We start from the raw sequence: 12779 nt of genomic DNA on the forward strand, positions 1-12779 counted from the left end.
TACAAAACAAGCACTTTTTGGTCATATTTTTACATCTAAATGACAACGAGTTCATTTAAAAAACCACTATTTTTGTCCCCTGCTAAAACAGGAGACAAGAAAAGGACTAATTTTCCAGCTTTGGTTGAAACATTGGGATCCATCATGAGAAAACCAATTCCTGGAATGCCAGGAAAAAGAAGCACTTATGTTAAATTTGTGGACATAAATGAACATAAGTGCCCAAGGTGAGGTTGGAAGGGGCTTTGAGCACCCCAGTCTAGTAAAAGGGTATCCCTGTCCATGGTAGAGGGGGAATGAGATGAGTTTTAAGGTCCCCTTTCAACCCAAACGTTCTGAGATTCTAGGAGTCTGTAATTCTTGTCTTCCCAGGGCACAGGCAGGATTTTGGGAGTCTGTGGGAAGGGGTGTTGCCAGCAGGACAGGGCTGGGTGCTCACTCACTCCGGCAGTCGGCGAAGTCCCGGTGCTCTGCTGTGTAGTGCTTGCACAGCCTCCCCAGGATCAGCTTGTAGTGCATCAGTCTCTGGATGGGTTTGAGCAGGAAGGTGTTGAGGGGCAGGTAGCAAACCTTCTGCAGCTCAAACTCCTTATAAACCATCTCCAGCTTCTTGAGGCGTTTGGTTGCTTTCTCCAGTTCCGTCAGGACCTCGTCATGCTTCTGCAGGTAACTGGTGAACTCCTGTGGAATTGGACAAAAAGTTACTTGGATCAAAGGAAAACAAGTCTCTCATAACTAAGCAAGGTGGCAGGCAGCTCCCAGTCAAGGTTAAAATCAGGCTCTGTATGCCATTGTGCCTGCTGGTAGTGGAAATGGCAGTCCCACACTCCTGCACTCCCATTCAAGCCACTGGTTTTAATTAAATAATTACTCCACTACTACAGCACTAATATAACTGTCCCAAAAAGGCACTGTGCTCCACATAAAGTTGACTTCATTTCAGAAGAAACTATTCTGCCTTTAAAAAATATGTATGTTTTTAAATTAAATAACCTTATGAATCAATGTCTCAATACGGGAGCTAAATAAATAATTTTTGTTTTCTGCTGAATAATCAACAAACACCTTTCCTCAAGGTAAATGTAGGTGGCTAAATAAGCAACAGTGATTCAAAGCCTTCCTGCAATTATTTTACTCTGTTTTATTTTTAAATTGTTTCTCAACAATAATTGTCTGCAAGTTACTTCAAGATTGACTAAAACAGAATGGGTTTAGATGGGATATTGGAAAGAAATTCTTCCCTGTGAGGGTGGTGTGAGACACTGGAATCTTATAGTGCATGGCTTAAACATTATTATGAAGCTTCTGCCTGTTATGGCAAAACTGTATAAAGCAGCTACAAGCTCAGAAGCCCAGCCCTCCCTGAAGACGCCTGACTGGGACTTTGGACTGTGAGTTAAGATGCTTTGATAAGATAAAGGGAACACTGTTGTTCATCATCTCAGGTCTAGGGAGAAATAAACAAGGCTGAGGGAAAGGAATGCATCCACAAGAGAGCCAAACCCAGCAGAAAATCATCCCTGGCTGGGTTTGGGGTGGGGGAGGCCACAGCCCAAGAGGCCAGGTTTGCACAGACCCCCGCAATGAAGGCGAGAGGAGGAGAGTTCTGGGTGCACAGCAAACCCACTGGTCAGAGGCAGTGAACACCCATCCTTCCTTACACAAACTGGAGCAGTTGTTAAACCCCTCCCCCCCCAAGAAAGGCCACATCCATGGGACAGTCACATGGGAGGCAGCTGAGGGAATGTCATAACCCATCAAAGACCCCCCCAAAGTGCTCCCAAAACTTATTCCTGGGGCCTTGCAGCACAGGACTGCACGTGATGCAAAGCGATTCAGTCTGCTGCAAGAGACAGTGTCAAACTGCCCCCCACTCCCAGGGAGGTACCTGGGCATTCCCATCTGGCCTGAGCATATATGAATCCATTGGATTCTATGCTTTTTGGGGTCTTTGTTTTCCCACCACCAAGAAGACCAGCTGGAGAGGATCATCAGGATGCTGCTGGGATCCATGGAGTGGTGATATTTTCTTTAATCTGTCTCTGTCACTCTCTTTCTGTCCCCCCCCATCTCTTTTCTATTTCTTTCTCTCTCTCTCTCTCATATTTACTATTAAATAAAGCCCATACTACTGACTTTGGCATATGGTCTCATTTGCACCTCAATTTAGGCAGAGGCATTTCTAATAATTTTAAGAACCAGACCATAACAGGTGGGGAGGCCCTGGCACAGGTTGCCCAGAGGAGCTGTGGCTGCTCCTGGATCCCTGGAAGTGTCCAAGGCCAGGTTGGATGGGGCTTGAAGCAACCTGGGCTAGTGGAAGGTGTCCCTGCTCATGGCAGGGGGTGGGATGAGATGGGCTTTAAGGTCCCTTCCCACACAAACCATCCTGGGATTCTGTGATTAATGGAAATAATGACCCTGAGCTCTGATCCTTGACAAAACAAAACAAAAAAACCCTCAGTAATCCCAAAATTCCAGGTCTTTAATCCTGTATCTACCTTCAGAGTGCGCATGTTCCTGAGCATGACATCTCCAATGCGCTGGTAATCCCCTTTCACGTGAGCATTGGTTCTGCCTTCCCTGGAACACACACAAGGAGGAAAGAAGAAGGCAACATACATATGGGGGATCAAGACATTTCTGTTTTCCCCCTCCATCTTCCCCTGTAATTCAAGACATAATCTTTAGCCATTTGACATTCCTATTTCACTGTTCAGATTGAAAACTTGGTATATTAAATATGGATGCTGCACAAAACAGCAAACACAAAGCCATGCTTAGAAAACTGAGAAAGGACTAGAAAGGAATTTGTGTGAAATTCTATTTGAGAGTTTTATGTTTCAGACCTCCAAATAAATGTCATAACACGACCCTACCCGATACTTTGTTTACATTGACCACCTCCTTTTGAAAGGTAGTTATACTGTAATATATAACATGTCAGGTCAGGAGAAAATAATACAAAGGTTAAAAGACTAAAAACATGATCTGTGAAATAAACTGCATTGCAAGAACCGAACTCCCACCTTAATCACAAAGATGTTTCCTAGATTTTCACCTAGAGATTCATTAACTGGAAGGTGTGGAAAAAACACACAGTCTTTTTGATCTTGTGTTCCTTCTTTTTTCTAAGGCTTGAGAGTCACTATCAGGTTGTATGAACAATTGGACTTGACAATCTTAAGGATGTTTTCCAACCTAAATGATTCTGTGATTACAAAACCCTCAGTCTGGTGCACAAGTCATACAACTACAGGATATTATATACAAGGCAAAACTTGAAAAATGGGCTTTGTGCAAGGTAGTTGGCACTTTTTTAATAACTTTTATTTCGTAAAAGATTTCTCCTTGCTTCTCTTGACGTGGAAATACCAGTTGTAGTCTGGTTTTGACATGAGGATATAGAAAAAGGTCCCTCCCCTCACTTACCAGAGTGAAAGCCTTTGTTCAATCTCCTTCAGAAAGCCTCGATGGAACTCATAGATGGGGTCAATGTTGGAGAAGAGCAGTGTCATCAGGCCCTCTGGCATGGCATTCTCCTTGATCACAGCACTGCGGAACCACTGCCAGAAAACCAGAAATTCTCATCAATCTCCCTGCTTCAGAAATTCATTGTTAGGATGAAAATTCCTGCTCCTGCAGTGATGGGGAGGAGAAGGTATGCACAGGGAAACAGCAGGAAGGAAGAAGAAATATTTAGGGAAGGCGTAATTTGTGAAAAATGAAAAGATGGGGTTTTTTTTTTCCTTGCCAAATATTAGGAAGATGAGGCACATGGCTGGCTCTGGGCACAAGCTTGTTTCTGAATGCAATGATGGGATGGTTGGGGACAGCTGAGTGACAGTCAGTTACCCAGTGGCTGCCCCAGCTGCTGCCACTTCCACGCAGATACAACTGCTGTCATACACCTGGAGCCCTGTTACTCAGCTGAAGACATCTCGTTGCAGGTCACATTCCACACTTTATCTCTTCCAGCTCCCCGCTTTCTGGCAGGGACGGGGATATTACAAAAATCCTCTGAGGTACCAGGTATTCCCCCTTCTTTTAGGAGAAGTGCTGGGAAGCCTGTAGGAGGAATTGGAGTGAGATGGTGCTCAATGAGCTTGCAGAGAACACCTCCACTGAGGCCACGCAGAGTTAAGGGACTCCAGCTTTTCTTTGATGAAATTAAAACAACAGCTTACAGAAAGGCAACAGTCCCAGTGCTCATACACGGAGTTCATTAGCAAAAAAGCTCTTTTAGAAACACAGCTGGAAGTTCATGCTGCCCTCCAAACCAGGACTCACTTGTCTGTTCTGGGTGAAAGGAGGAGGAAACAGAAGCAACAACACAAGAAAATACTCTTCAAATCCCCATGGGTTTGATGCCCTTTGCAACTGTCATCTGCTCTCAGATTCAAAGGCACAAGGCTGTTAAACGCTTCCCAAGAAAAACCACGGAGAAGATGGCTAGGTTATAAGCAGAGCTGGCAGCTATCACTGAAACTGAACTCAAAACATTTTGAGGCTGTCCCTGTTCATGGTTTTCAGACCAAAAGTTTGCCTAAGTCATCAGGATGGCACAGGATGTAGCTGCTGGAGCAAACGATGGAAGCCCAGAGAAGGTATCTGTTCTCCCACAGAAGGAGCTATGGAACAAGGAAGGGGACAGCAACTTGGCTCATGGATTACTCCACATCACAGGAAGAAATTCCAAGCTTTTCCAACCTAACAATCACCAATCTGTTAAAAAAAGGGAGAACAAATAAAATCAAGCCCACTTACCACTGTAATAACCTCCAGGTCCTTTAAATAGGTGCGTTCTGTGGCAAGGATCTCCTTGGCTATGAAGTACGCCTTGTCGGTGGGGTAGCGCTGAAAGGACACAGAGCCACCAGTCAGTACTGAAATACAAACCTCTGTTTACTACTGGCCATCAGCTCAAACCTTACATCCACTTGCCCTTGCTGTGTGCAAATGGAGCAGATCATTACTAACAGGACATCTCTCTGTTCAGTACTGGTGATTTTCTCTGCTGTCGTTTGGTCTCTGAATCGCGCGTTCCTTTCCTCAGAGCTCGGATTGAAACGCAGCAGGCGCTAGGCTTTCCTTCTAATTGATGTTTGTTATTTCCTTATCTATGGCACAGCTGCACAGAGCGTGCCTCCAAGTTAACAAGGTGGAAAATGGCTCTGAGTTCTACCTTCCAAGGCCACTTAAAGGTCCAAATCAACCAATTAATGCAATGCTAAGTAATGTGTTTTTATTTATAACCCAGTAACTATCTATTCATGACCCACAGTGCGACCCAATACCAGAACAGCCGTATTTGTGAAGAAGGAGAAAAGATGAAGAACAAACCCACATCCAAAATCCTCCATATTGTTACACATATATATTATTTTATCCCAGAAACCTAAATTCTCTAAACCCAGGGTTCCAACAAGTATCACATTCCCAAATACTGACATTACTACAAAATACTCTTTGTATTGCAAGAGTATTAAAAAATAATGTCAATTATCATAGAATCACAGATGGTTTAGGTTAGAAGGGATCTTAAAGCTTATCTCATTCCAACTCCCTTCCCACTAAGGGCAGGGACACCTTCCACTGTAGCCCAGGGTGCTCCAAGACCTGTCCCACCTGGCCTTGGACACTTCCATTACATGAACTTCCATCTCAAATCAAAAATATGGAAACACATATTCCAAGATGCCTAGATTTTAAACACTTCTCCAACCAAACACAGCACAAAAGATTTGCAAACAGTCCTTTTCCAAAACGATTTATTTCCACTTACAGCTTTTACTCAAGCTTTTACTCCTTTGAAGACCATATTAATGAGCTAAGAAAAACAGAAAACTAAACTGCAGCAGTTGGTGGCTGCATGATTGCTCTGGGCTGCTATTTGAAGAGAAGACAGAATGGATATGGAAGAACAAAGGAATGAAATGGTGGTAAGAGATGTTCTGCAGCTGCAACAACACAAAATCAGCCTGAAAACATAGATTACTAAAAATAATGTAATATTAAGGAACTAGTCACTCTTCAAGGTAAGGGACTGCTCTGTCTCCTTAGCTCACTATGTTGTGCTGTAGTTCCCTGCCAAATGCCACTGAGTTACGTCAAAATTTGGTCTCCTCCATTTCTGCCCCTCCTGAGGGAAACACTGCTTTGAAAATTCTTTCTTCTGTTTCCTTGTATGTTCTGAGTTAATTAAAAATTCTCTTTATAGAGTCACTTTGAGATGCCTCCAGTGCTGTCAGCACAGCTACTGAGTGTTTCCTAATCCTCCAGCTCAATGTTGCCCACAGAGGAGACATTCTCCTGGTTGCTCAGTAACCTCTCTATTGAGCCCACAGAGAATCCCTGGAGGTGTGTATCCTCAAACAATTAATTCTGAAACACTGTTTAGTCTCTTCTCAGGTTATTTTATGCTAGTTATTGTAGTTCCACACATCAGCCCCCTCCCTGGAGGGACCAGAGGACATAATTCTATTAACTTCAGCGTACCTGTCTCAGGTACACAGTGTCAGGCAAAGTCCTACCTAATCTTGGCTTTTTCCCTTGGGCTATTTACCTGACTGCAGTCTCATATGCTGTTGAACCTCAGTGGGCACCCTTCTCAAACAGCCTCTTCCCAAAGGAAACAGCCATCCTTTTTCTGTCCTCCCTGGAGCCTGAGGTGACACAGGTTCACCATCTCACTTACCAGCCTCAGCAGTTCCTTACATGACAGGAGAATTTCTGCTATCAGGGATGTTTTTACACAGCTCTGGGTACATCCCCTCCTGGACTATGTACAGGATCCTACTGCACTTCTTTGAAATCTTACAGAGCATGAAGGTGCATGAAAATGTGGGAGCATGACTTTTACACGGGCAGGTGATAGGGGGAACTTCTTAAAAACTAAAACCACACCATGGTCATAACTTGTCACTTCTCATAGCCTGCATGGATCACGTTTTTCACCACCTCTGAGCATTTCTGCAGGTTTTTGCTTCATTCTCCAGCTGACTGTGTGCTAACCCAGGGCACAAGAGATGCTTTTCTTTTCCCAGGCATCTTCTCTTCCTTTCTTCCTCCCCAACACATCAGCCCTTTCTGTTTATTCTCAGAAGTTCCTGCTCTTTCCAAATTGCTCCCTGGTGGAATTTAGTGCCTTTAACTTGCTTTTTTCCAGCCTTGCACCAGTCCTAAGTGCATCCCTTGTGCTGAGTGCTGGCAGCAGCTGCTGGGCAGACCCTGCACCAGAGGAGTGGAAGGTTTTTATTTTTTTTTTGGCAGAGGCCCTGCCAAAAACCTTCTTTACTGCTCAGGCTCTGCAAGGGGAAAGAAAATCAGCTCATGCCTCAAAAAACCAAACACAAGAACTCTCTGAGGTGGCCGTCTCCTTCTAGAGTTCAAATAAAATGTTTCTACAACCACCGCAGGCATCAAGGCAAATATTCCCACTTGGAAAAACTGGTGTTTCACCATATCATGTACACACAATCCCACCTGGAAACCTCCAACACTCACCAGATGCAGCAACCCCCAGGTTGTGGGGAGTGAAGAGCTCCACTCTACATTATTTTTGTAATGGCCAAAATGTTTAACTTTTCACTTCAAACACCAGGCTTCAGAAGTGTTAAAAATAACTCTGAATGGGGGACCTCCCCCAAAAAGCCTAGCTTCGATGCCCTTTCTTAAGTGGGTTGCCACAACCAACCTCCATTAGAAAAGGAACAGGGAGAAATCTACCAGTAAGATGAAAGAAAAGCACAGTGATTTAAAAAGAAAGAAAAATCCTCATCTTTCTCAAGGTTTCAGTACAGGACCAGCAGCACCATGGCAGCACAGAGCAGACAGCACACATTGTGAGGGCTGGAGAGTGTGCAGAACATGCCCTGATTAACCAGGTGGAACTACAGCAGTATCACCTTCAAATCAGACCTCTAGTCAGAGAAATATTGCAAGATTACATTTTTCTTGTACAATAAAGCTGTAAAGCTCCTGTGAAATTGAACCAATTTAACACTGGTTTCCTCCTGGGTCTGTTTCACTTAAAACAATGTCTCTGAATAGACATCTAAGCCTTGGAATGCTCAGGAGCTGATCAAGCTTAAGATCAATACAATAAAAAGAAGTTCCTTTCTAAGGAGTGCCACTTTTATAAATTAGTTTCAGCCTGAAGGAGAACACAAGCTGCCAAAACACCAGACCTTGCAGAATGCAGCAGAAAGGGTTGGGCTTCATGTTTAAGTCAGCTAACACAGACTCTGCTCATTATTTCCAAGCCATAAGGATAAATGAGAGGAGTTATTTTTAAAATAACTATGGAAACTAATAGATCAGCCAAAGCTATAAACTCCACCTCAAAAAATCTAAATGAGACAGGGAAGCTGCCAGCTGGGCGGGTTGTCTGCAGCTCAGCTCCCAGTTACTGGTTAGACCTTCCTCTCTCTGGCAGGCACTTACTCACACCATGTCCACACCATGGGTGTTTCTCAACAGCATCACAGAAGTGCCTGGAGGTGCCCAAGAACGTGGTAAAGACACCAAAGAGCAGGGGCCTTTCTTGCCTGAGGATCCTGACCCTGACAGAGGTAAGACAACCAGAACACTGGATGGGGTAAGCAGAAGAGCAGAAGCAAAGACCACAGAAAGTGGTTTCTTCCTCTGTGTGGATGTATGGAAAACTGTAGATCCCAGTGTGGCCACTGACTCCATATGGAACTGAGTTTGGACAGTGGAGCCTTCCTTGCACTGTAATGGAAGGTCCTGGATCCTTCTCAAGCACCAAAGAGTCAACAAACCTCTCTGCAAGCAAGGCAAGGAGAGCAGAGAGTCTTCCAGAAAAACACTACTGTTAAGTGGACTTCTCTATCCTACTGGAAGAAATGCAGCAAATCCTGAGGTCTACATGGGGGTGAGGAAAACCCCACATCATGTGGAGGACCTGGTTAAAGCAACCAGTGCTCACTGGTAGGCAGGAAGAAAGCATTCCAGGCACAGAGCAATACCTAGACATAAGCACATCTTGAAGACCCAAAGCTGTTCCTGGTTTGAGACTCACTGCACCTGCAGAAGTCAAGGGCATTTTTGTGCCCCTCTTTCCAGAAAGTGAGACTCAAGCTTCTGCAAGGCCAGAGCACTGTGCACCTCTCTCTGAACAGAAGGGTCAGCCACGGAAAGAACAACTTCAACAACACAGCCAGCTCTGCTGACCAAGCCCGTGATGAAATGGGTGTGAGAGAATTCACACTGAGCTCAGGTCCTCCACAGTTCAAGAGGAACACCTCAGAACCCCTCCAAAGGTCCTGTTATGGTCAGAAAGCATGACCTGGAGGAACAATGCATGGTGAGATGGACCAATGAGACCGTCACGAGACTGCACAGGAAGGAAGGAACACAGGAAACACACAGCTTATACATTAACAAATAAGGATCTCTGAGGATCATTGTGCCCAGCCCCTCATTCCTTGCAGATCCACCTGAAAATAAACCATATGACCAGGGGCATCATCCAGATGTTCCTTGATCTTTGTTAGGCTTGGTGTCGTGATCACTTCCCTAGGGAACCTGTTCCAGGGATCAGCCTCGGGGTGAAGAACCTTTCCCTGATGTTCAACCTGAACTCGTTTCCATTCTGGGGTACAAAAAGTGGATTTTGAACACAGTTCCCTGACACACTGCTCCTGCTAAAACAGGGGTAGGTGGTCCCAGTTGCCATGCCAAGAAGACACAAGAAATGCCAGGAGGGCACCGGGAACTCCTGCCACAACAGTGCAACACATCCCACCAGCCTTCAGCACTGCAGTTTTACCACAGCCACCACAGAATAAAACAATCAGTATTCAGCACCCAGCAAGCACAGCTCCTCACCTGGCACCTTCAGTGCCCAGCACAGCTCCCACATGGCACCTTCATTCCCCAGCTACATCATGATCTTACCTTCCTTTTCATTTCGTCATCCTCTTCTATCCTGGCCCCGCCAGCATCGCTGAGGACAGGGCTCAGCAGAGGGGATGAGCCCTGAGTGACTGCATTCAAGTTCACCTGAAACGCTGGGGTCAAGCCTAGGGGGCTCTTCAGCACAAGGGAGGAGAGCTGGGGATGGTCCACGGGGAGGCCTGGATGGGAAGACAACAAGGAAATGGAGTGGAAAAGGAGAGAAAATTATTTCAAAGATAGTGCAAATAAGGTGATTATCCACTGTACAGCAAACCAGAATTGCAATCTCATATTATTTTTAAAAAGGTAAAAGAGCAAAAAGGCATACAAATCCAAAGACTTCAGCGTGTATCTCAAAGTAAAGGGAGTGTTCCCTGCATCAGGTTGGATGGCAGTGCAGTAAGGACAGACACTGCCACAACCACAGCTGAGGGAAGGATAAACTGCTTGTTGTCAAGGAAAAATTGCTGCTAAGTAGCAGCACAGTTCACAACACAGGGTTATACTGCAGGGACAAGAATACAGCTTTTAATTTCTGCTTTTCAATGTAAGAGTTACTTTTCAACACAGGGAAAAGCTAGGACACATTATTCCATGACTTGCCACTCCAGGAGACAAAGTATGTTAGAAATACCCTGGTTTCTGAATGTATCTCCAAAACTGGTCCAAAGGGAAAGGAAAGCCTATTGCCATATAAAGAGGGAGCATGGAAAAAATTTCATTCCTGACTTTTCTAAACATGCGAGCAGAATAATCTCAAGGAAAACCATTTTGCAGCACTGAGCATTAACTGGATGGACACAAGCCACAGCTAAACCTGTTAGAAGCAACAGGCACCACTTTGCTTTAGATTATTAAATGTCTTTATTATTACTATTATTTTGTGGACCCTTTAGAGATTTCTGACCCATCACAGTGAATTCAAGCCTCCTCTTTTCAGCATGTAGACCCCCCTCAGGGGTGAAAATGACCATTCAAGATCAACTTTTTTGGGCCAAAGGAAGGCAACAGACACATTACGCCCACAGAATTCCTCCTAACCTCACATACTATTTTTCTGATCTTCCCTGTGATAAACAAATGAGTTTTCTCAGATCAGGCAATGAAATAGGTACCAGCACTTAAACATCTACAGCTCTAACACCCTCCCAAGCCTCCCCAGCAGGATTTGTTGTGCCGCAAGTGCTAAACCACCCACCAGACAAACGGGGAAATCAACATCCAACCCCAAACTGCCAAATCATCATTTCCCAGACTGAAAATCATCACAAAAGGCTTTAAAAAAACCAGTCCTCACAGATATACAGTAACTCCTCACACTGTCATGGGTGCTGCAGGAGGAGTTGGGAGCTTTCGATTCCCAGCTGCTCCGGCTTGGAAAGCACACCCAGGGCGAGGCAGCCCCAGCCTGTAATTCCACATGGACAAACGCAGGAAGCTAAACAGTGCTGCACTCGGTCACCTGGAAGAGATTCAGATCATCCAGGCTGCAGAGTTAACTATTTGTACACTAGTCCAGCACCAACGTTGGAGCAGATTTTGGCTTCTCCCTGAGCATTTGGTCCATTCACATTGCTTTTAATAAAAGCAACACTGAAAAAAGTGTTTGTTTCACCTATCCAGGCACCAGATTCAAGTTTGCTTTTACATGCCAGGAATGCTGAAAAAATAGCTTCCAAACAAATGAGCTTGCAGGGGTGAGGAGCTTCTTTAAGTTCTTGGAATTTAACACAAAATAGCGACAAATTCCAGAATCTGTAACTTGAATTGCTTCCAGACAGCCTGAAAGCTCAGATACAGTGGGAACAAATGGGATATAAGTTGCTATAAATCACCCTGCTTTTTTAGTCAGGTTGTTCTACCTTTTATCTCCTCCAACAGAAGACAGCCAGTAAATTAATTTCAAACATTGAATCCGAAAGCAAGAACCCCTCCCCAAAGCCAGAGGGACTGATGGAAATGAGAAGCACATTCACAGAATCACTGAAGGGTTTGTCTGGGAAGGGACCTTCAAGCCCACCCAGTCCCACCCCCCTGCCATGGGCAGGGACACCTTCCACTGTTCCAGGTTGCTCCAAGCCCTGTCCAACCTGGCCTTGGACACTTCCAGGGATCCAGGGGCAGCCACAGCTTCTCTGGGCACCCTGTGCCAGGGCTTCAGCACCCTCACAAGGAAGAATTTACTCCATTTAAAAATACCCTCCTTCAGCTTAAGGCCGTTCCCTCTTGTCCTGTCACTTCCCAATTTTTTTTTTTTTTTCCTAGAAGAGGCTATAAGAAGTCACAGAGCAGCTCAGGTTAGCTTTTTGGCAAACATTTGTTTAATTAAATGTTTGATCTAAGCTCAGTGTGATGGTGTGTCTTGGCAGATGATATTACAAGTGAGGACTGAAATTTTCATTCTCATAACCCAAGTCTTCTCCACCAGAGCAGCACAGGAGAACTCCAGGCAAGCAGACAGAATGTACAGCAATTCCTCATTCTCATGGAGAAGGATGGTAAAGGGAGAAGCCATTTCAACTGCTGTTCAGTGTAGAAAACTCATGATTAGGTAGAAATATTGATGTGAAGGTCAAAACACGCGAACAATTCCCTTTGACATCAAACCCTGGTGCTCCGAGGTCTTCCCTTCCCCACAGGCAGCATCCTCCAGTTATATTTAAAGGGATTATTCTTTCAGAGGGATGTTTCTGTGTTTCAACGTTCTGCATGAAGTGGAAATTTGTTCTCTACAAGTCACACAAACATCCCCAACTGGTGTCTGTAAATGCTGTGAGCACAAGCCAGGCCTCCAAGCAATGACATGAATGAATTCAACGCTGTAGCCGAGACTGTCAGACATGGCTGCATTCTGTATA

At 44.8% G+C, this 12779-nt stretch overlaps 1 protein-coding gene across 6 annotated transcripts in view; it reads right to left on the bottom strand.

Moving 5' to 3' along the window:
- Positions 1–12779, bottom strand: part of FARP2 (FERM, ARH/RhoGEF and pleckstrin domain protein 2) — a 75050-nt gene that overhangs the window by 11623 nt on the left and 50648 nt on the right. For all 6 annotated transcript variants that reach the window (XM_069024653.1, XM_069024654.1, XM_069024652.1 and 3 more), the window contains 5 exons: positions 9922–10100; positions 4768–4857; positions 3433–3566; positions 2502–2583; positions 444–681 (listed from right to left, as the gene is read on the bottom strand). In XM_069024653.1, coding sequence (XP_068880754.1) covers positions 444–681; positions 2502–2583; positions 3433–3566; positions 4768–4857; positions 9922–10100 — 723 coding nt within the window. The remainder of the gene's footprint in view (positions 1–443; positions 682–2501; positions 2584–3432; positions 3567–4767; positions 4858–9921; positions 10101–12779) is intronic.

The sequence above is a fragment of the Aphelocoma coerulescens genome, chromosome 9, assembly GCF_041296385.1.
Source record: "Aphelocoma coerulescens isolate FSJ_1873_10779 chromosome 9, UR_Acoe_1.0, whole genome shotgun sequence".
NCBI lineage: Eukaryota > Metazoa > Chordata > Aves > Passeriformes > Corvidae > Aphelocoma > Aphelocoma coerulescens.